The sequence below is a fragment of the Clavelina lepadiformis genome, chromosome 3 (assembly GCF_947623445.1).
Source record: "Clavelina lepadiformis chromosome 3, kaClaLepa1.1, whole genome shotgun sequence".
NCBI classification, from domain to species: Eukaryota; Metazoa; Chordata; class Ascidiacea; order Aplousobranchia; family Clavelinidae; genus Clavelina; species Clavelina lepadiformis.
Genome location: NC_135242.1, coordinates 8248370 through 8271622, shown reverse-complemented (window position 1 = coordinate 8271622; position 23253 = coordinate 8248370). Strand labels below are relative to the sequence as shown.

General features: G+C 35.3%; 2 protein-coding genes across 4 annotated transcripts; one reads left to right on the top strand and one right to left on the bottom strand.

Moving 5' to 3' along the window:
• The first annotated feature begins 240 nt into the window (after positions 1-240).
• LOC143450879 (gamma-aminobutyric acid receptor-associated protein) lies at positions 241-4360 on the top strand. The gene is made up of 4 exons (XM_076951624.1): positions 241-403; positions 2740-2818; positions 3460-3578; positions 3681-4360. Exons 1-4 carry the CDS (start codon positions 314-316, stop codon positions 3744-3746), a joined length of 354 nt encoding a protein of 117 aa, XP_076807739.1. The 5' UTR covers positions 241-313; the 3' UTR covers positions 3747-4360.
• A 603-nt stretch (positions 4361-4963) lies between these two features.
• LOC143450878 (uncharacterized) lies at positions 4964-22627 on the bottom strand. Of its 3 annotated transcripts, none has more exons than XM_076951622.1 (13): positions 19614-22627; positions 19353-19497; positions 15158-15234; positions 11976-12038; positions 11697-11826; positions 11276-11378; positions 11124-11163; positions 10908-11005; positions 10604-10713; positions 10011-10083; positions 9478-9896; positions 9051-9302; positions 4964-6053 (listed from the first exon to the last, which is right to left on the bottom strand). In XM_076951622.1, exons 1-13 carry the CDS (start codon positions 19630-19632, stop codon positions 6035-6037), a joined length of 1548 nt encoding a protein of 515 aa, XP_076807737.1. In that variant the 5' UTR covers positions 19633-22627; the 3' UTR covers positions 4964-6034. The 3 variants fall into 3 exon arrangements, with proteins under 3 accessions (XP_076807737.1, XP_076807736.1, XP_076807738.1); XM_076951621.1 differs by having other exon boundaries at positions 9073-9302; positions 19614-22616; XM_076951623.1 differs by lacking the exons at positions 19353-19497; positions 19614-22627 and adding an exon at positions 17649-17945 and having other exon boundaries at positions 9073-9302.
• Between the last annotated feature and the right edge of the window lie 626 nt (positions 22628-23253).

The following is a 23253-nucleotide window of genomic DNA, read 5'->3' as shown; positions in this document are numbered from 1 at the left end:
TTAGTTATATAGGGTTTAATTAAAGTTAAATTTATATTAAAAGGTAAATTTAAAGTAGGTTTAATTTGCTATGTTAATTTAAATTAGGGTGAACCATGAAATATATAAGCTTTGAATAGAAAAATATTTGGAATACAGTGGAAAGTATGGTGCTTGCAAGCACAAAATTTATATGGATATTGTAGCTTTAAATGTATGGCCACAGTGCATTTTAATCATATGTGCTGAAAACATCATGTTTTGCGTTATAATTTGCAGTATCTGTTATAATAACGGTGTAGTAATATAAGCATAAGTTCAGAGAAATACTGCAATGAAGTGGCAATATAAAGAAGAACACACGTTTGACAAAAGACGTACTGAAGGAGAAAAAATTAGAAAGAAGTATCCGGACCGAGTACCGGTATGTAGAAAAGCTTTGTCTAATTTCTGTCAGCTAACTTATGAATATTCTATGGAATGTTGCTATAAGATTTAGCATATTAATGTGAAAAACATTTATCTCTAAGTCGATTTTTCAAAAGAAAATGAAAAAATTGGACCAGTTCAAATTGAAAGTTGGGTCTTTCCCTATTGTGAGAGCATAAGATCGGCACAACATTATCGTTGTTGTGTAGTTATGTAATGCATTATCACAATCCTTTTTATGAGGTGACAAAAAGAAGATTTTACCTACTTTTTAAACAGTAAACGTAAAACGAATTTCTCAGCATAGTTAGAACAAGTACTATTCACGAAAGATGATTTGGCGGACATATTTGAGGACATGGTAATCGTCAACTTACTGTACAAAAAGCTTGAAAGCAAATAATTCTTTCATTTCATATTCATTGACTTCATTAGGCCTATTATTACGAAGGTTATTTACCGAAGTAGAAGTGGCTTATAATGCGCGAGAGTCGAATCCATTCTTTGGATTTACTTAAAAAGTTTTGCAGTTTAATACTGGTAACTGGCGGGACAAATCACCAGTGATCAAATTAAATAGGAAAAATGCATTATTATGTCATATTTGAGGTGTTTTCAGAAATCTACCCCATGTCACACTTTCTAATTTCCTTTAATATCTAGTTTCACATTTTCGGCTTTCTCATCTCACTTCTGCTTGTCTGTCCCATGTTGCACTCTTTGCTCCCATAGCTGTTATCTCTTTATTTCCAAAGATAACATTTTGACTGCTACATTTCCACTGGAAATGAAAGTTGCGTAACCAGAAAAAAATATTTTTTTACGATTTTTCCTGTTACACTTAGTCAGTCTATAAAGTGTAACCGGCATGTCACCAAACATTTGGTTATTGAAACATAGCTTTGATAGTCAGAAAAAAATTTCTTAGCTAACTATTTTTCCTCCTTATAAGGTAGGAAAGAGCTTCTCAAACTTTTTTGTTCTGTGACCCCTTGCTTGGTAGCCAATACCTTAATTATATTAAAACAATAAACAATACATTACAACCATTACAAATTTCAAGTGGTATTTTTGTCTGTGGCATAATCATATAAATAAACACAATCCACAAAAGTAACTCTACATACGTAATAAAAAGAACCACGTAATGGAGACAGTAAAGCAAATAAAAAATGAACTAAAGATAATTTAATTTGTAAAAGTTGTATTTGTTTCACCGCCCTAAAATTACATTGTGTGACCCCAAAGGATGTCGCGACCCATAGTTTGAGAAGCTTTGGGCTAGAGTACTCAGCACTGTACCCAAAACATAGATTCTCGATAAGACTTTCCTAATTATGAAACGCATATTAATGTGGTGCGGGCAAAAACATTATGCAAATTAGTTGCCTCTGCTTCACCTAAAAAAGATCAGGTAGGGCTATTCGAAACCAGCTTTTCGGCTAAACGTAATCAGAAAGTTAGCACAAACTAATCTATGCCCATTGCTCAACCCAAAAATGTTTGATTAAATTTAAATCTAACTCATAGTATAATACTCTGATCCAATTTAAGCATAAATGTTGGCTCCGTGGTGATGGTGTTAGTGCAACTATCACATTTTGCTGTTCAAGGCTGTTATTTTGCACCCTACTCTGTCCTTGTTATGCTTTTTCTGAGTAAAATAGTCGCCCCTGTTTTATAGTTTTGCTGAACAGTGCCAACTGTGACAGGTAAGACTAAAAAAAACTATAAATAAAAAAAAAGGACATTTATCAGAAAATGCAGAAAAACAAGCTTGAGCACTATGATACCTAATTGAATAAAGCCAAATTTAACCTTAAACGACTTTCTTTAACTTTTATTTATCTTTTTTAGAACTACTCTCCTGTTTTACTGTATTTTTAACAAGCTCAGCCTTGTTTCGGTGAAGTATGTTTTCTATTTTTTTTGGTTACATGACGTCTAGAAGATTACTTTAGTACACAGCAACCTAAAAAATTCACTTAAAATCAAAAAAATTTCCAAGTAACGAGAATAAAAATATCTGTATACAATTTGCATAACCGTAAACTTATTTTATAAGTTTTGATTGCCAAAAAACGATTACACAAGTGTCATTTTAAAATTACGATAACCATTTTCCTGTGAAATAGTCACTTTTCAGAATTTAATAGAACTGTGGTTTACTACTTTTGCTAAATTACGAAGTAAAACTAGGCCACCAATTGAAACATGCCGATAAAACATTTTTTCCTTATGAGATAATCCACATTCCACATGTTTGGAAATTATTTTACTTATATTTGAATTTCAATGCGAAACATTATGTGCTTTATATATTTGCTTTAGGTTATAGTCGAAAAAGCAATGAAAGCTAGAATTGGTGATCTTGATAAAAAGAAATATTTGGTTCCATCTGATCTTACAGGTAATGTGACGTTTTTGATTTGCTGGTATATAATATATAAACACCACAAATATAATATTTAAACTAATATTCCAAAATTGGTGAATATTTGTGTTTGTTGCAAATCATTCGTTACTTCGGCTGATTACTCAAAACCCAAAGGGTTACCATCAGAGCTGAAATTGTTTAACAACTAGGTTTTAACTGTTAACTACGGTAGGTTTTCTGGATTAGATGTATGCCTGTATGTATAATAATTAATATATAGAAGCCTCTATTTCTATAATAGAACAACTGAATGAGCTAGATTAGTTTTGCTGATTATGTATGATGGCTTGCAAAGTAGTGCACCAGATTTACTTGCCAAACCATTGTTTTTGTGCTAAATTCGAAACCACTGCTTAATGCCAATGTCAGCATTTGACTGAAGTGATAGTAATTTTATCAGTTGCCGTTTTCACTTCCTGTTTTATTGCGTTGGTTTAAATGTTGCAATTGTCATGTGATTGTATGATTGTCTGAGAAAATCTGTGTTGAATGCAGAAGTGAAACTCGAGGATAAACTAAAAAAAAATAGAAAATAAATACTGTTAGATGAGTTTTACATATTAAGTTTATTATCATTTGATGAGCAGTCTCTTTAAGATAATGTTTTTTGTTAGTTGGACAATTTTATTTCCTCATTCGAAAAAGAATTCATCTTCGTTCTGAAGAAGCACTTTTCTTCTTTGTGAATAATGTCATCCCACCAACTAGCACCACTATGGGTCAGCTCTACCAGGTATACAAGAAAAATCCATCTTAACATCATTCCTGGCTTAAGCAACATCAAATATGTGTGTGTTATTTTATTGGATTGTTGTTGATTTTCTGCATTAATCAGGACCACCATGAAGAAGATTCTTTCCTATACATCGCATACAGTGATGAAAGTGTCTATGGATTCTGAATACATCCAGATGGAGAAGTGCCCAGCACATTCAATGTGACATTGTGTTTACATCCATTTATGTTTTTATTATGTAACTTTATAGTAGTATGTCTTAATTGTAAACGAAGACCATTTAGTGTCAGTCGAAAGAAATTGATGCATTCATTTTGCTGTTAAAATTTATGAAAATGGTACTCATTAGTCTTGTCTTCGGAACTTAACAACTGGTTTAAATTTTTTTACCGTTTGCTCTTTCAAGCATTCTCTGCTAATTTTTGTGTTCTTTTAGCTGACGCCATACTTTGATGTTGGCATTATTTTTTATTTAGCACTTTTTCACTAATTTGCCCCCACAATTATGGCCTGGTGAATGCTTGTGACATATGATTAATTAATTTTTCGTTTGACGCTAAGGCTATTAAATATGTTACTAGTGCAGCTGAGCAAATGTATGTTTTTGCAAAAACTTTTATTACTCAATGTAATTCATCTTGGCCAAGAACTTATCAAGATGAAAGTTAGTCATCAATTAATTAATATTACAGCACATCCTTATCTTGAACACTATTAAATAAAGTTATTTTAAATATTGTCCTCTATACTGTGCTTTAATAAATTCCCATGTTCAAGTATTTAATATGTGTTACTGTATCAAAAGAATAGTAGCCATAGGTAAAACACCTCATGAAAGCCGCATAAAAAAGTACAGAAATTTGTGTGTTACCACTTACAAAGTGGCAACAGGAGATATTTTGGTTGTTTTTCACAATCGGTAAGCGTATTTTCAGGTTAAATTTTGATACTGCATGCTAGTGTTGCTTCAAATGATACTGAGCTGTAGTTGCAACGATTGTTGATGTTAACACATATTTGACTTACATCATAATCCATCAGGCTGCCCTAACTCCAGTCAATTTGATGTTGGCCGATAAAAATCACTGAACATACTGTGCTGTACAAAACACCTGAATAAATGAAATTTCAAAATATTGTAAAAATTATCGTGTTCTTCAAATAAATAAAGGCTTTGGAAGAAACTAACATTTTTGCTAATCTAATTTTAATATGAAAACGTCTGTATTGGGCCTGCCTGTCGTTTGATAATATCCAAAGAGATACGGCCAAGTCAGACCTCAGTAGGTGTTACCAATGGTTGAGTATAAACACTAATAAGATGCTTAGACTTTGCGTTGGTGATGCCTACTTGTTGGCAAAGGTAAGTAAGACACTACAAAACATGTCATCTCGTATTACATTTGATGCAATAGCGAAAGTCAAAACAAAATAATCCATGACACAACAAAAAGCGCTACATCACATCATCACACAATTTTTCTATACTGCCTTGAAAATTGAATTAGTTTTGAGGCAGGCAAAGTACTTACTTACAGAAGTAGATCAAAGTAATCACAATAAATTTCGATATTGACATAGATATGATCCTTTGTATGTCCATTTGTATTCTAAGGTAAGACTTAGTTGTAGCAATTGTTTCTGTAACTAAAAAGCAAGAGTTTATAAAACATGATGTAACAAAACACAGGACTTCCAACTAAATGTAGTCTAAAAATTACTTCTAGAACACAGACAGCATGCTAAATTTTTGGCACCCCCAAAAATTAGCTTGGCCCTAAGCATTGGCATTACAGTTTCTGTAGAATGTTATTTCATAAGTTTCAACATTAACTTTTCTGTTTACAAATTTTACAGTCCCATTCCATAAGGATCACTAATTCTGGTTGGCATATATGCCAAATGCAAAACAATATATGCAACTTGCAAAAGGAAATCAGATAACTAAAAAACAGTTCGCAATTTATACAAAATGCTAATATAGGTAACATGACACTGAAATGAAACTTGTAATAACGCATTATATATGAAATCAGTAATATAAAAACAGGTGACGTGGAAACAAACAAGTTTAAATGTAGATATGTGAGGTCACACTTTTTGATTTTAAATAATTTTATTTCATTGACTATTGCACAATTGTTACAAATAGGTTGAATTTTTTACCCGGTTAAAGATTTCAACATTTGATATGTTTCATTTTATTAATCAAACCATGTGCACACTGATGACTGATCTATGTTTCATGAATTGCAGTAAATAACATAAACACTTTGACAATGTTAGAAATGAAAGTTTAAAAATAAACAGTAGATATATGTATGAAGGCAATGAAATTTTACTGCTGTTTGCAGTCGCCCTTATTTCTTTTCTTTTCGTAGTCTCTGTAGTTTTGATTATTATTCCATGTTTCTTGCTCAGTAAGACGAGCAAATCCATCACCATAAGCAATATCACTTTGAGCATGGTCTTCTGCAAACAAATTCATCAGGGTAACATTCAATTCACAGTTTCAGTGATATGTTGAGCAAAATAATGCTAACAATCCCATGTGTTTTAATGTTTGTTGAGTCATATGCTAAAAGTAAACAGGTAAACTGCTAGCAGCAGTGCAGTACTGTAAGAATAGTTTATTGCCTAGTTGTATAGCGCAGGGGTCGGCTACTTCCGGACCATGGCCCAGTGAGAAATTTTTACTGGGCCATGCGGAAACAATACATTAGTAGCACAGAAAGAATGTTTCATAAGCGTGGGCTCCGTTGCAAACGAAATTCAACTGAATAGCCTTAATAATCATAATTGGTTGTGTAGTAGGGTTGGGAACCCGGGAAATCCCAATCCCCTTTCCACGGGATTTTAGCTATTTTTTCCAATCCCAATCCCAGGATTTTTTTTCTTGAAACCCCAGGAATTCTGAGTTAACGTTTTGGCAGTTCAATATTGACTGATATGTGGATTAAGTTTGTTTAAAACAGTTTTACAGTAGCCAGCCACTTAGAATCGGCACAAAGTGTTGTCATAGTATCGTCATGCGACCTATTGGGTAACAATGGCTTTTATCACACGGGCTTGGATCTTGTGCATCAGGTTTTAGTCAAACTGTAATCATACGCTTGCTACTGGTTCTGACTGAGTCTTGAAAAATTTTAATCAAAATATCTAATTTTGAAGATGTAAATTCACAGAGAAAGTCCGAAGTCTGGCGAAACTTTTATACTGGAAAACTACAGAGAGAGCAAAGTGTAATCTGTGCCAACCTGTTTTGAAAGTTGCTGGATCAAGTATAAAGGGCTAATTACCACCTTGAAATGAAAAAAAATCAAATTGCAGTGAAGTCATGTTTGATGGAAGCTTTAGCGGAAGATCAGCCAAAATGTAAAGTCCTAAAGATTGAATTCTTTTTCAAGTTGAAGAAGCCGAGCCTTGAACTGCTTGGTCATTTGACTGCCGTGGATGGATTTACATTTAATCAAATTGCCACGAGTGAGCGACTGTGTCAAACATTTAAGGCTGAATCGGTGATACAAGAACATAAATGCTTATTTTCAAGGTGTCTTTCGATCTCTGAAACTGATTTGCATTCAAGAAGGCATGAATGCAGCAAAGGCAGTAAAGCTGGTTGAAGAACGATAAAAGTGCTTTGGTCTGAACCTGAAAAAAGATGTGGTGGCAACAGTCACTGATGGAGCCTGTGTTATGGTAAAATTCGGAAAGGACACTAGCCCTCAACACGTGACTTGCTATGTTCACGTGGCCCATTTCGCTGTTTGTGAGGTTTTGTGTAAGACATCTAATTCTATGTATTATTCTACTGAAGCCTGCACTGATGTAAATGATTTTGGAAATGACCCTGAGACAGTTGCTGAGGATGATTCTGAGGAAGCAGAAGTCGCTCCTCTTTAGTCACCTAACTTGCAAGATGTTGTGAGAAAAGTGTGAAAAACAGTAAAACTCTTTTCATGTTCTCCTGTGAAAAACGATGACAATCTCCAGCCCTTTATCTTGGAAAAACTGTATGGAGCCCCAAAAACCAAAAAACTTACATCAGTTGAGGCGGAATGTGGGTTCTCAGACCTTGGTTATCTTTGCAATAAAATTATAAATCATCTTAATGATGACATTGCTGATGTACTGCTGTTTTCGTGTCATTATTACAATAAATTACCATGCTTTGTTTTGATTATATGTGTACACTTTTTACTTCCTTAATCCCCAAAAAATCCCAGGATTGTAGGATGAAAATCTCAGCATTTGAAATTTAGTCCCGAAATCCCAACCCTATTCTGTAGTCGTAACAATGGACATTGTTTTTCAGTATGTGTAGTCTAGTTTTTTTAATAGTAGCTATTTGAGGCAGTGAGGGTTTAACTTTTGAAGCTGTTTTCAGTTTCAGATATAAGCGTTTCATATTTGGAAGGTCAAGCTTCAATAGTTGCTGTTAGATACAGTTCGATAGTTGATACTTAAAAGTTTGAAGCAAGGATTTATTAATTAATTTCTGTAATATTAAGCCGAAAAAGAGTGTTTAGCCTTCAGTGTCATCAACTCATCATCCATTTTGCATAATAAACTGAATTCTTTAAAGTTACCAAATTCTGATAGTAGTGTATTAGCCTAATTAAAATGAATACGAAACAAACGTCTCTGAACAGATTCTTTACAAATCGGACAACGCCACCTCCAGAGCCAGAAAAGGAGCCTATGACCACAAAGAAAAAAAAAGCTTGCTACTTCCCAACCACAAAACACCTACAAACTGGTAAGGAATGGATTCGTAGCCCGTTTGTGGAAGAACCAGGCAAATTGATCATGCCTATTCTACAAGAGGATCAGCTGGTAGAAATTGCAAATGATGGTAACCTTAAACGTATGTTTGAGACAACGACTCTACCATTGTCCTGGATAAAAATCAAGCCAGAATATCCTGACTTCGCCATAAGAGCACCGAAAACCCTGCTACCATTTCCAACATTCCATCTATGTGACGCTGGTTTTTCTGTGGTGACAGCAACCAAGACAAAATCACGAAGTAGGCTGGGAAGTAAAATAAGGAACATGCTTCGAGTGTCATTAACTATCATCACCCCTAGATGGGAGCATCTTTTTGCGGCAAAACAAGCCCAGGGCTCTCACTAAATCAGTGTCGTGGTGGTGGTCACTGAAGAGTTGTAATAAATTTGTATCCAAAAATTTGTTATTTTAAAGAAAACTAATCCGCAAATTAATGCCTGATATAAGTCGGCCTGTAGTGTGAAAAAGGTTGCCGACCTCTGGTATAGTGTACACAGGCAACATTACTGTTGCAAAGTTAATATTTAGGTAGTTTGACATATTTAATTAATCTGACTTTCTGCACACCACCCTTACACACTCTAAAACGCAATTTTAAATAAGAAACACATGCACACTTTACATTTCAATAACTTAATTGTAATTTGTGATTCAAACTTTCTACAAAAACAAACAAACCTTGCTTGAAGTAGATCCTTACCATAGGAATGATGGGAAGTATCTTGAGGAAATCTCTCCCACGGATTATCAGATGGAGAAGAATCCCTATGCTGATACCTCTCACGATGCTCATGTGATGCAGGCAACCTTTGGCCAGAATCTTGCTTCATCTTCGGGGGAGCAGGTCTTCTAGGCCGCTCACTTGCAGATCTTGAAGGAATATATTCATCTGCAGATGTAGTGATATCCTTTGTTGTGTGTCTCCTATCCCTGCACAAACATAAGTACATCACAAGGAAGGAAAAATAATTTTTATTAAAATTTTTAAAGAATTTGCAGTCCATTATGCCTGTGAAGGTTATAAAATATTACAAATTTAAATTCACAGAGACAACAGAAGTCACAATGCAATTGTAACATTAATGTATGACAGCTCAATTATTACCGTTCAATTGCATGCTTATGGGATAATTCTGGATTATTTACAACTCTACTCGTGCTGGGTGGCAGGGGTCTATTGGGAGGTTTCTGTGAAAGCCTGGAACCTTCTGAATTGCCACTTCTAGGGTGTGGAGAATGCCTGTCACCATCTCTTACACGTAGATGGTTGTTATGTTCCGTTGCATGAGAATTTCTGTCAACTGGTGGTGTGCGGCTTCGATCAACAATATCTCTCTGACGATCTTCTTTTCTTCGAGGATCAGCCCTTTCTCTTCTTGGATCTTCTGCCTCCCTACCATGATCTTGTTGACGAGGATCAGTCTTCTCTTTTCGGTGGTCACCTCTTTGAGAATTAGGCACCGGCTGTCTTGAATCATCCCGATGTGAATCAGGTCTTTCTCGTTTAGGATCATATTTTCCCGACTGAAATATTACAATGTTACAAAAAATAGTTTAAACTACCCCACTTCAAGGGGGGAAGAAGTAATTTGTTGTAATAGCTTTGAGAAATTCATCTTCAAGAAGACATGAAATCACCTTGTCCTTTCTTTTGTGTTTCTGCCGTTGTTCTATCATCTCCATTTCTTCCATTTCTTGATTATGAATAAACCTGTAAGCACAAAATTTTGTTTGTATATCATAAGTCAAATATAAAAATGTCTTAGCACAGGTAACCAGTAAACTTAAAGTCAAAGCAAGTAAAACTCAAATTAATATACTAGTAACTAATCTAATCTAATGCCTTCATGCTTTTATTTATTAAGTTTATAACCTATTCTCAGTGATACAGTATTTCATTTTATTTGAATTTATTTGTGCTTAGTATATACATTTGAATATAAGTAGGTACGAAACAAAATCTAAGCGAGTTAATAGTTAAGCAAACTCTGTAGGTAATAAATATACTAATTTTTAATACAAATTGTTAAAAATAAACAAGCAGTTTCAACCGCTTCGTCTCTAGTGTATCTATTTCTTAAAAGTATAATTCATATATTTAATTGAGCATTTATTGTTCTGAAAAGTGTTTGATAACACACCAAGTGGTTGGCATCTAATTCCAAAACATTTCTGTTGTGACAATAAACTAAAACATTAAATTTTGAAAAAGTATTCTAATGATGTTATACCGAGCAAGCTCTTCATCTTGCAGTTCAACAACAGTTTTTATATGTTCTTTGTGCTTTTCTTTCTTTTTTAGCATATGTTTTTCCTCGTCTTGTAACCTTTTGGCAAGTTCCTAAAAAAACTTTTAGTTCAATATATGGAATGATTTTACAATAAATTTGCATCAATCTAGAGTACTGATATCAATCCCTCTTACCATTTCGCATTAATTAGTTCAATTCTATGCCCAATTTTACCTTCTATCTTTGTAAGTTTAAACATTTGCAAAGTATTATTCATATATTGGTATAATGAAAGTACATGTACCTCATCAGAAACCTCTTTTCTCCTATTGTTGCTTTCAGAAGTACGCATATCAGACATACGTTCTGCTAAGTAATGATCTTGTTCCTGCTGTCGCCGATCTGGGTTTAAAATAGTGGTACATAAGAGCAATTTTTTTAATTTTTGTGGAGGAAATTTAATGTAACTCAAAAAAGGTAAAGACATGATATTGAACTACTGCAACTATGAACAACATACTTCTTCGCTTTTCTCTTTCTAAAATTCTTTTTGCCATTTCCTAAAAAAATTAAAAAATATAAATTGAACAAATACATTACACAATTGTAATTGTACACAATGTAGAAAAATTTGTGACTACATTGATAAGCATACTGACAAAAAAGTCCCACCTGGTCTCTCCTTTCTCTTCTTTTTCTTTCATCTTCTTCATGAAGATGCTGCTGCACAACTTCTTCCTGTATCACTTCTGCAAGCTCACCATCTAAACCTTTTCTGTGTGGCATATAAAAAAATATTACAAGATACAGTGCTAGTTCTTCTAAGTGATATATGTTGTGCCTTTTGTAAATACCAAAGGCACCATTGCCTATAGTGCAGGCCTGCAAAAACCTTGCACTGTCTGAAATTCTGTCTTAAATCACGCACTGGTACAGCCCATAATCTTTATCTTCGGATTATGTAGAAAATTTTCAGACAGGATTATTTTGGCAATGACGCCTATGATAAATACATTATTATGCAATATCACAGAAAATTACTGATTACTGATTAGCAACCTCAACTTAGGTGTTTGAAACATTTCTGACATACAATTTTTCCTGTTCATCCGTGGTCAAGATTCTAGCTCTTTTGTCCTCTTCATCTTGCAGTTGCTTGGCAGTTTGAATATCTCCCATAACAGTACGACGCTGTTCAACGTTGCAAGCATGATGATACTCAACTGAAATACAATGATGCAAACATGAAGCAGTCCATGCATTTTTATGCATGTACACACAAGACAATAGGTTTGACATTGCTGTATTTTTAATAAAGTTATACACAACAACACGAATCCTAATAAAAGATATGTTGAATTATAATACATACTTTCTCTTTCTTGCAAGTAGTGGGCTAGGGCTCCATCTTCAATAACCCTGTATTCTTTAACAACTGGAAAAACAGAAATCAAGTGAATACAAATAATAATGCTTGTTGCAAATATATATATAACTTATGTGCACAACAAGAATACAGTGTGATATGCACTAAACCACTTTTGCAAAATGATTGTGGTTTTAGGTATACAAAAAATGGCTCGGGTTCCAAATAGCGACTGTCAGAACAGCGACTGTCAATAGAGCGACCACACGACAGCGATTCATTTAAAACGGCGACTGTCAATAGAGCGACTACACGACAGCGATTCATCAAAAACAGCGACTGCCACAACAGCGACCTCACTTCTTTTATTAAATCCAAGGCTTACGCGCACACGCACTCTTTCACCCCCTCCACACATACCTTCCATCCCCCACACCTCTCTACACACGTATGCACGCACAAACAGGCAAACACTGCGTAGTGAAAGATTGAAACCAAAAGGGGCTTTAAAACAACATTTTATTTGGACTATCCATAGAAGTCACATGATTTAAAAAGAAATAGGCTAGTCAAGCCAAACAACAGAAAGTCGTCAAGCCTTGCAATAAAATTCAGGGTCTAGACAAAGATTGAAACCAAAAGGGACTTTAAAACAACCAAAAGTCTTGCAATAAAAATCAAGCCACGTTTATTTCTAAATTGTGAGCAAGGGCTCGAAGGAACTGCCGCAGATCATACTGGCCTCGATTTTGCTGTACAACAGTGATTCGTGTGTTCATTGTCACGTATCTTTTCATTCGCTGAGTCAGGTCTCTGCCTTGTAGTAGCTGGGTTCGGTTTGCCCGTTGAAGGGCTTCCTCCCGTCTTAAAGCTTCGATGAATCGAAAGATGGAAGGATGATGAGTTTCCGTTGATCCCTGAAACGCATTGTGCCAACTCTCTAGCTGGTTGTTGGTTCGTGGCAGTCCCGCATCTTGTCTGGCTTTCACACTCCACATATGTACGGGAAACAATGGCTGTCGTCTGTCTCCCCGTCTGTTTCTTCGGCCCACGTAGTTGTCTTCGAAGTAATTTACGAGAGGCATTACTTCTGCTGGGTAGTCTGCCACCAATTCATCAAAGGCATCGCTCACTTCATCCACTGGTAGAAAGGCAAGAGCAAGGAGCATTTTCAGTGACATCAGAATATTGTCGTCTTGCACATATAACCGTTGCAGTCCGTTTTCCTGAATCTTTCTCCAGAGCGATTGTCCCAAGTGAAAGTAACAGCCGTAGATGTGCGTTTGAGGAAATGCTTCAATGAGCGCAGCTTTGGAAGCTAGTTCAAAGTCGATCTGTACACTTCTTGGAGCGAGTCCAGGTTTCAGTGATTTGATTTCAGTCCACATTTGAGAGTATGTTACTTGTTGCTTATTTGGGAGTAGAACAAAAATGCAGGGAAGCACATTGTTTCGTATCATAGCATGCACAGTGTATACTTGATGAAAAAGGGATGGTGACACTTTGAATGTACCATCACACATCCAGTGTTCCGAATCGTGTAAGGTTTGAAGAAACTGATCTGTGCTGAAAATAAGCATCCGATGAACATCTCCAGGCCCACTGTCATAGAGCAGGAAGCCACGCTGGTCTGTTGTTTGTCTCAACATATCAGGTATGAACAGTTCTCCTACATTAACAGGAGCTGGGGGGTTGTTGTCTGTTGCTTTCCTTTTCCGTCTGATGGTTTGACGCAGATTTGTGGAAGAGCCAACAGCTGCTGCAACTTCTTCATTAACTTCGGTCAATGCATCCTGCACGATTCTTCGTGGTGGATCCCGTGTTCTTACTGCAGCTGTTTTTACAATGTTTTCAACTCTCCTGGCTGCCACTTCCGTAGGGTTTGGTGGATGCGTGTGGACGCCACTGCTCACTGGGGGTTGTTGTTGCTCACGATACTGAAGGCTTGTCGTTAGGCGACCTTTACAACCTGTTTTAGCACATCTCCAATTGATTGTATTTAACTTTGTTTTGTCTTTCCTGTACAAAAAGCCTTCATAACTTATCATGTCACTTCCTTTTCTTGAAATTATAAAATCCATTGGGGCAAATTTTTCAAACGACCTTAAAATTAATGAAATTTTTCAAACGACCTTAAAATTAATGTGACACGTCATAGTGTTGCCTTCCATTTATAAATGCCTCATTCGACTCAGTGAATTCAACTCAGTGAACACGAGTTAAGTCTAGGCATACCATACGTCCCGTTTTAGCCGGGACAGTCCCGCTTTTAAAGGCTTTGTCCCGGCATCCCGATCAGTCAACTAAAAGTCGCGCTTTGGCATTTACTGAGCCAGCATTGCCCCACACTACACGAATATTAGCATGATGTGATTGGTTTGTTTAGCCAATTTGCTGAAAAGCAATACCCGATGCGTGTTCTTGTTTCGTTGTGTTAAATGTGAAAGTAATTGTTACATCATTGTAGCGGGTAATTGGTCCAGTGGTGAGTTGATTGTTAGCGCATTCGCTTGTTCACTGTTCAGTAATAGTAGGCTAGGAGGAGGAGATGATCTTTTTGCAGTTAGGTTATTGAAAGAACTTATTTCGTACGGTTCCGGTACTTGTTTGCATTTTCTTCTGCAAAAACCATTTGAATGTGAAAGCCCTAATCACCTGCAAAATTAAAACTGACTTTTCCTGCTGTGGTTTTTATGAGAAAATAAAGTTGAATATAGACTTCTGGAAGAAAGTATTGTCTACAGAAAAGTATGATTGGACGATTATGTAAATTTACAAATGCTTGAACATTGTTTTGTTTCCTAGTAAAATCCATTATTTTAGTTTTTCTTGGTGTCTTACTACTTCAGTTGTCCCTGACGATAGGAATCCAAAATAGTCTCATACTTCTAGTAAAATGTAAACCACATTTATCTGATAGGGCTTGTTGTTCTGAAGAGTCCCGCTTTTTAATCAAAAAAATATGGTAAGCCTAGTTAAGTCGCTATCATAACAGTCGCTGTTTTAATGCGGTCGACATTTATACAATCGCTGTTTGGAATGTCGCTCACTTGATTACGTCGCTATTATGAAGTCGCCATTATGACAGTCGCTATCCGGCCTGGATGCCACAAAAAATATAGATACAAAACAACAATGGATGTGTTTCTGTTTCAAATTACAATGTAAAATCAACTTTAAATCCACACCTTCATTTACTGGCTTTGTAGGATCAGCTTCTATGTAGTTACTAGTACTTGAAGCCATGTTGTTTGCAGCCATACCACTACAGCAAATTATATCACAAGTTTATACATTCACAAAACGCAATAATTGCACAATATGTAGCAATTATGTGTACATGTAGCACTGTTCAAAAAAAGTTTCAACATTGCTGTAAAAAGTATTTAGTAGTTTTTAATTCACCATCAAGCTCTCTCTCTATCTTCAACTACCAAGGTCAACCTTGGTTGCACCTGAGTGAAGTTAGGGAATGATGTGCTGACCTCTTGGCAAGCAGAGTTACAATAGATTACTTGCTTTGATAAGTTTTACTTGCCCACCAACTTTCCTACATAACATTTCACTTCTGACCTAACCAACTGCATATCTTTAACATTCGCAACTGTGGGCTACATAGCTCACTTATAATGAAATAGTTACTTCCTTTTTGTAAGAATGTAGAGCCCATTTGATAGGCATTCATTAGGATTTAGGCCACAGTTTCCCAACCTGCGGATTGCACTACCATATTGAATTGCCATTACGGTGATCATGATACAGCCAATTTGTGAAGACCAAAGAGCATTTGATGAAGTTTATCATCATTTTGATTTATCTTAGAACAGTGCACCATGAGTTTTTTTATGTCATAAAACATTTGCCAGTTTTCATGGAATAAATATTGGCCCATAAGCTTACTTTTTGCATCTCAGAAACTTTCCAGTAGGGCAAAAAACAGTATGGTATGTATAATAATTTCACACTTGGACTGTGGAAAGTCTTTGCACGAATCATAGTGAGAAAACGTGGCGCCTGCACGCTAAAGATTCATCAATGTGCAGGACAAATATTTTACTCATCACGCCGATTTATAATAAATTAACAAATAAAACTGGTTGTGTGGACATTAATTTATAATGAATAAAAAAAAATTGAGGCTTCTGTGCACGCCATCATACCAAAATTGCACACAGGATTTCTGGTTGAAAACTGCCATACTTTCCAACCCGGTGCACAACTAAACCCCGGCGATGGTTCCTCATCACTTGAGCCCTTGTTGTTGAGCTAGTCTTTGTACAGGTTCTGATTGTATATATATAAGCCACACCATGTCAGCGTATATATATATATATTTTCTGAGCAGAACATATGTGTCCAACTCCTGGCTAAAAAAGTACCAGTATCTGAAACCTTTTCATGTGGATGTTTTTAGACAACGTTCGGACATTCATTAGCCAAAAAATCTTCCATTAAGCAATTTTATCTATTCTTCAGTCAGCGAACCTAAATTTTCAACAGCAGTTACGACCATGCACCAGTACAACCAGCACGTGATGTCATAACAGGAGGCATAATACATCATAAAGTTATGCATAACGTAACCTGCTCAAACTATCAACTGTAGTCCTATAAAAAAATAATCCGTCATAAAGAATTGTTAAGAAATGTCATCGTTTTGTTTTAAAACGTTCTTTGAAGTTTCACTATAAAGAAATTGAGCTCTTAACACAGCGTTAGTTTGCACAATGTACCAGGTGAGTCAGTTGGTTTATGACATCATCAATGACACCAAAAATTTCGCCCCATCCAAATATAATTTCTGGCTATGTCCCTGTGCATGCATTTCATTGCATTGTGCATACTGTTGTTTACCGCCAAATAATAAATTTCAACCCATTAAGCAATTATTACAAAAAGTTTTGGATTAAAATATGTTTATTAATTAAACTATATTTAAATTAATAGCTTCCGATAAGTTATCAAACGGACAGTAATGCATATTAACATTGCGTCAACTCCATGATGCGCCGTCTAATCTTAAGACCTTATGCTCCATACATACCACTTGTTATGACGTCACGCGCAACGTGCGCTATACCCACATGCCGCTGGCGCATAAGTATGAGGCACGTGGTCGTAACTGCGTCTCTAAATTTTAAAACGTCAAGAATCACATTTTTTCCTGTGTATCTTTAACAACAAGCTGCGTGACCTACATATCGAGAAATAGTCACTCCGTTAAATTGTAAAGTGCCAGGCCATAGTGAAGATTGTGGCACCTGCACGCATGAGATTCATCAACATGCACGCCGAATATTCTACTCATTACGCTAATTTATAATAAACAAACAAAGAAACACTGGTTACTAAAATGCCAATTCATAACAAACAAATAATTGATGCTTCAGTGCACGTCATCACACCAAAATTTTTTAAGTTTTTGCACGCACGATTTCTTGTCGAAAACTGACACACTTTCCAGTCGGGCTGTCAGGGAGTGTCTTATGTCTTCAATGCTCTACAATATACATCTACTGATGTACAGCATTAAAGCGGTTTTCAATCATCTGTTGCTTGAAAGCACCACCTGCTTGTCTGCTCAATTTCACTTTTTTCAAATTATGTTTTGTGGATTGAGCTAATTAGACTATGGGTTTAGTGGTCGTGCTAGTTGTTACCAGTGATTAGGCCTATTACCTTGGTCATTTTTGAGCACGTTTTAAGCCTTTTCGATTTTGCCACTTTTTCCGGTTCGTTGTCGCATGCTAGCATAGTCACTGGCTTACGTTTTCATCCCCACCGCGCTTTTGACGAAAAATAAAATGATTGATTGTGGTATTTAGGCTAGCTCACTTAAAAGCAAATTTACCTAGATGTCAGTATATTAAAACAAAACAAAAACTTTTGTGATAGGCTACTCATGAAAAAACTTATCTTCAGTGCGCCCGACTTGAAAGTACAGTTGTTTTCGATGAAAAATCGTGCGTGCACAGGGTGGCAAACGCTAGTACGCTACACTATCACTATTAGGCTACCTCATAGCTTATTCAGACCTTACCGAAGTCGCAGTGTAAAAGTGCAACAGACCCTTTAGGCCTAGGCTAGTTTTTCTGGCGTACCATACAATTTTAATATTCAAAAGTTAATTTTTTATCCATACAATTTTAATATTCAAAAGTTAATTTTTTATCAGTTTTCAATGTTGAAAATGATATGAAAAACTAGTCAAAACTATAAAAGTCTACAAAAATACCGTACAAGTCAAGTTTACCACACTGTTTGGTCTGCACTACACAGTGTTGCCACTCAAAATAAGAAATTAACCCTACCAGCACAGCTAAAAAAACCCTACATCTCCCTACGCAGTTTAAACAAAAAAAAAGAAATTTTGGCAGTTTTATGGCACTTAATAACTACTTTAGTTTCAGTTCAAAAGCACCAGAACTAAAGTAGTTTGATTGATCCTTTGATAATTGATCCTTCGATATAATTGCTTCACTGCCTCCCTATACCATTCCCTATATCTTTCCAAGAAACTTTCTTTCTGATGAGGTAGCAATTCTTTGATTGTGTCACTTGCCATCAAGCCTGGATAAACCTCTTGGATAGAAAGCCTAGCACTAGAGTTAAACACTAGCAGTTGGTGCCTTGGAATTGCAACCTTGCATATATATGCATGACCAGTTATACGATATTGCTCAAATCTGCATTTTATATCTTATAAGAATCTTAAAAATAGTGCTTGCTGTTAAAACCAACTTTATTCCTAAAGGACAAAAAACAAGTTTCCAATTTTTGGATACATGAAAATACTTGAACCATGCTACACAAAAGTGCAAAAATTATGTTTCCAATGCGATTGCTATTTTTGTAATTGCATCGTAAACTTGAACTTTGACATTAATTAAAAAACTTAATTTACTCCATGAAGGAGGTGTGATATAGGTTTTTTATGTGCTTAAATGAATTCCTTGACCCCAAAAATGGTAAATTCAACATTTGTTTCATTATTCTACCTTCAAAAATAAAGATATTAAAGAAAATCATAAAGCGTGATCAGTGCTCACTAGCCAAACGCCATCGTGTGGCGAAAATTTTAAATTTGAATAACTCGAAAACGCCTGGAGATATTTTCAAAATTTTTTTTTTAATCTTCGGCTTTTTTCAAGGTCTATAACATATATTGAAATTATTAAAATCCAAGAGTAGTGGTTACAGGGCCTGGTTGATTATACATGGAATGACTCTAATACCAGTTCACTAATTTATGTGTTACATTCTGTGTCCATGGAAATATAAAGCCCGCCTTGTTCTACTTGACAATAACTTGCAGTATTTTGTGACAAACTTGTAAATTTATGTAGTAACTAGGAATACACCATACAGACAATACAAACTGACCGATACAAAGTGAAGCAAACAAGAAAATTTCCAGAAAGAGCGAGTCCGATTATAATGCCTAGAAAAACTGATCTAATAATCACAACATATTCTGGCAGGGGATTGAGAATGACGGAAGTGGAAACTCCACTGCTCATGGATGGTACTGAAAAAAAGTACAGATACATATAGGAAAACATAAATTTAAACAAAATTGGTAATTCAAAGGATAATTCTTTGACAAATATTCGTAAAACAAACATCATCATTAAGCTTTTTTACCTCCAGTAATATTTTCCATGAATAGATTAAAAACCAGCAGTATTTTTAATAAAAGTGCAATGATGACATGACACTATAATCTAGTTTTCGAAACCAGTTGCAACTTGATTCATTCACAGTGCTCATAATGACATCACTCTTTACATTTTGCATGAAGAGCACAAATCAAAACCAAATACATATAATTTATCAGTGGTCATGCCACTACTGTAAACTGAAACAAACATAAACTCATTATTTACAAACTGCAATAATTCATCTAAAATCTTGAAGTGTGGTTCAGTCATTTTCCATTGCTGCTGAACTGGTAAAACGTAAAGTTAGAAAATCAAAATGGTTAAAATCTGATGGTTTTTTTAAAAATCTCAGGGTCCTGAAGTCATTAAGTTGTGACATCAAAAAAGTTTTATATACTTATTACTTGTTTTTATCAATGATGAAGTCTCAGCAAAAACATGGCTGGGGAGCAAGGGGTAACTTGAATAAAGTTTCACATTATTAGCAGAGTTAAACAAAGTTTATATATATGTATCTGTAATTTAAATTTAAATTTTTGTGGTTTGGTATGAAATTGTATGTGTCTTCTTTCAAATGCAGTGGTTGTCCAAACATATTCATCAATAGTTAGGAAAGAGATAGCTTTGTTGTGAGGACCTCACTTTACTAAAAACCGTCCTTTTTGGGGTAATTTATCTTGTATACAATATTATCTGACAGTCATGATTCCCTTATCAGAATAATACCATATATGCTAATATAACACCTAACTATTGATTGCTGCACAAATATCTGTGTCTGAGAATTGTCCTCGTAGCTAATAACTAAGAACACATCATAACAATAATCTCAAAGTAAAATAATATATTCAACATAATATATCTTATTATACACACACGACTCGACTTGAACTCGAATGATTGAAAATAAATAGAATGACTGAAACACACCAAATTAGTACATCAGCACAGAGATTGCAGTAAATAAATCTTGCAGTGAGCAGCATTGTCATTGCATATTTTAAAAGATCATCATTAATGTGCAACTCTGCTACACACACTGGGACTTATCGTCACCACTTTTCATTGTTAACAGGGCCACCAGACACCAGTCTTCTGCCTGGTATGAGGTTTCTTTTGTGATGAGTTTCTTTTCTCATCTGTTGACATATAGTATTAAAGTGACTGACAACCATCTGTTGCCTGAACAATTCATGACGATTATCATTTGCATAGACGTTTTAAGCCTTAATTCGATTTGTCACTTATCCCCATGCATTTGCTCATGATAATAGAAAGTAGCAATGATTTTTTCAACTCCACCACTCTGACGATATAAAATTCGTGCAGTTTAAACCCCTGATTCCTGAATGCTAACTGAGAATTTATGACGTATTTCACCTTAAATAGGCACTGAGATTGAAAATAAGTTAATACAATATGTGAAGATGCTATCTTTTTCATTTTGAAAAATAAGGATTTTGACTTAAGCAAAAATATTTAATTTACTAATAATACTACAGAAACGTTAGAAGTGGTTGGGAAATCTTTCTCTTTACATGTTGCACAAAAAGGATCTAATTTCTCCAATTCCTTTTTCAGAACTGGTGCAACTAGTCAACTTAGTTAATACATGCATTAGAATTTGGTTAAAAAAATTTGTGGTAACTTTTACAATATGGTTTTCAAAACTGTATGGAGGACAAGCATGAGCATGACATCTGTTCACTATTCCAGGGTGATCCAAGACTGTGAGCATGAAGGGCAACATTATGCTATGAGGAAAACATTGCAGACCGCAAATGGTGAAACTTTAATGTTGGGAAAGGACTGAGCTTATGGTTCTAATCAACCTGACGCTTCGCGGCACTACTGATAACACACTGTTTGATACTGCGGCTTAGCCCATTAACTTTTTTGCTCATATGACTTGTATTAATCTAAAATTTTGTTTGGTCATTGAAAAAAAAATGTATATAAGACATAAGCAAAAAAATTGTAAATTATCTAGCAGATATATATGTTCTCTAAACCAGTTTTTACATGCCACAATGATTATTTAGTATTAGTAACATATCAAAAATTAATTAATCTAATATAACATTTAAAACATACATCAATAACTCGATACCATACATCTCATACAAGCAACCCTTTGCAAGTTCGATTTCAAATTATAGAAAAATGGAAAACTTGTGCTGTTGTAAACCAACTATATACTCAAATAGTTATCAGTAGGGCGATTATTTTTTGACTTGTCAAAAAAAGTCAAAAATTTGTCAAATTTAGAGCATTAGGTCAAAAAATGTCAAAATTGTTTAAAAAGTCAAAATTTTTTACCAAGTCAAAATTGTTTAAAAACTGCATTTTCGTGGTGTCTTAGAGGTTGCACTGTTGGTGAACTTGTCATTTTACATTGTACACCTTGTAACCTACTTTATACTGTTGTAAATGGCCCATTGTCTACTTATTGTGAATCAGCTCTTGCTTCGGTTTTGCTTTAGATAGTTCAATAACTTCATGTATCTTTAGTTTAGACAAATGTATTGAACAGTTTTTGTTGTGTCTTAGTTGCAGTTTTTTTGGCAGTGATTTGTAATTAGCTCATATCCTTTTTCAGAATAGGCTAGGTCTGTGTTCACATTTTTGCCCTTATTTACTACAATAAATTTTAACTTTTTGTACAATAATGCGTAATTTAACTACTTGAATTCTTCATATGTCAAAATTTGTCAAAAAAAAGTTTTTTAATGTCAAAATTTTCAATTTTTAGGTCAAAAACTTTCGTTTTATAGGTCAAAAAATAATCGCCCTAGTTATCAGTGATATTGGTACAAAGTGATATCGGTACGCTTTTTCAATAGTGGCTTCGGTACAAATTTTTTTTATCTTTTTCTTCCATCCCTCCTTCCTTTGCTCGCAATTTTTTATTTCATTCTTTCTCCTCATGCGTGGTGTATTTCTTTCATTTCACTGACCGCAGACATTTTGTTCTAATGCTATGCACATGCAGTACTTCTGGACTTAAATACTGTAAAACAATAGACCAATACCAAGATTACGTTATTTAGACCAGACGTCTGGTACCTAGACAACTTAACATTATAATAAACTGCAAAAAAACAAGACCATGTCTTATCCTCATATCAGCACTTTATCGTTGTCGTTATCGCTATCGCTATCGTCCATTGTTTAAAGTGCAGTATTTAGGCTATGTGGACAGTTTTAGGTCGATTCAACCCACGGACGATTCAACCCAGGATCATTCAACCTAGGACGATTCAACCCACGGACGATGCAACTCCCGGACGATTCAACCCACGGACGATTCAACCCGCGGACAATTCAACCCCCGGACGATTCAACCCACGATGGATTCAACCCCCGGACGATTCAACCCACGGACGTTTCAACCCAGGACAATTCAACCCGCGGACGATTCAACCCACGGACCTTTCACGTACTTATGGCTTAGGCTTAGGTTATCGCCTTTACGCATTTGAGGCGTAAAAACACAGAATGTTTGCGCTTTGCGCATTTTGAGCGAGGTAGATAATCTCGGGAATTTTAAAATCCATTTTTAAAGTTTTTTAGCTTTCCTCACTCCAACGCCTTACATACGCTATACCTTAAATACGCCACAG